General features: G+C 36.9%; 1 protein-coding gene across 1 annotated transcript in view; it reads right to left on the bottom strand.

Annotated features, from left to right (window-relative positions):
• The window catches only part of LOC119587100 (clathrin heavy chain 1-like), a 68,528-nt gene that overhangs the window by 56,984 nt on the left and 10,196 nt on the right, over window positions 1–1,348 (bottom strand). The window contains 1 exon segment of the mRNA XM_037935848.1: window positions 582–789. Coding sequence (XP_037791776.1) covers window positions 582–789 — 208 coding nt within the window.

Raw genomic sequence — 1,348 nt, 5'->3', positions numbered from 1 at the left:
ACAATCATTTATGGAACATGTTTCTCCATTTAAATTTATATTCTTTTGAAGACAATCTTCAGTATCATCATCAACCCAAGTTATAATCATAATATATCTCAACATGTGAAGAATTCCCCAGACTCTATTTGATAAGAATTTATATGCTGTTGTAAAGATTATACTAGTAAATGTACATACTTAATGTGGGCACATACACACACCACAAATGCATGAAGTGATGATATCAATAAACATAGAAATAGGCATATTGTATATCAAGTGAAATCAAATTTGTTATACTTATTGGGAATACAATTTATAATCTAAATGAGTACTTGATTAATTTCCATATCATTACTTATGATTATTAAGTTTGCTGCAGAAATGAGGTCTTTACTTATACTGTTTAATAAGAGAACCATACCGAACAAAGGAAGAATCAACTGTGTGGTTGGTATGGTCAGGGAATGGGAAGGCCAGGGGAATGTGCCCATGTTGTAAGTTAGGTCAAGAAAAAACACATACATGTATCAATAATAATGAATGAACATATACAACTATCTTAAACCAATAATAAGGCTTAAAGAAGGGCCCCTTACCTTTAAGTGCAATGACCTTGGAGGCAGGATTCATGATGGCTGAGTCCCCTGAAATGGGTCGGCGGATGGGGTTGGTGGGGTCCGCCATGTCAATGATGACAACCTGAGCTGTCTCTCCCACCTTCTCTCGGACACAGATGAACTTGTCCGACTCCATGGTGAGGGTGTTGAACCCAATGTTGGAAGCTTGTATTCCCACATTGGTGAGCTGAGAAAATCAAAATAGGTTAAACATGTATCAAATAATCTTGCATACACTAAATTGCTATTGAAAATGATCTAGCATGATCACTAGCCAAATAATAACATTTAAACTCACAAATTAGTGCCATACCGAGACATGAACCAGGTTTTTCGGACAGCCACTCCTTCTAGTGAAAATTTGGATGTGCTTCAAACATACTTTTAATCTATGCTTTACAATCTTGGCTGCAGCATAATGAAAACAAGGCTTTAAGCCTATTTTTCTGGGAATGCTGCTCAGCCAAGGTTGAATACATGAACTACTGTTCAGCAGAGATAAAGATCAGGCTCAACTGCATAGGACATGATAGAAAGTCACCCCATATGATTGATGGTTTTGCTATAACATTGACAAGATGTCATCCGGCTTGAGTTTTCAATTTTGAAGAAACTCACATTGCAAAATGCTCTATACCTGTATGGAATGAACAACTCAAAAACATACTGACAACCAAGATTTGAAAATCAGTGGTCATAGAATAACAATGTTGGCCTGGGAGGGTAGGGAGTCAGGGATGGTGTGT

Source organism: Penaeus monodon, chromosome 22, assembly GCF_015228065.2.
Source record: "Penaeus monodon isolate SGIC_2016 chromosome 22, NSTDA_Pmon_1, whole genome shotgun sequence".
Taxonomy (NCBI): domain Eukaryota; kingdom Metazoa; phylum Arthropoda; class Malacostraca; order Decapoda; family Penaeidae; genus Penaeus; species Penaeus monodon.
The sequence above is the reverse complement of the archived record's forward strand: the minus strand, read 5'-3'. Positions and strand labels throughout refer to the sequence as shown.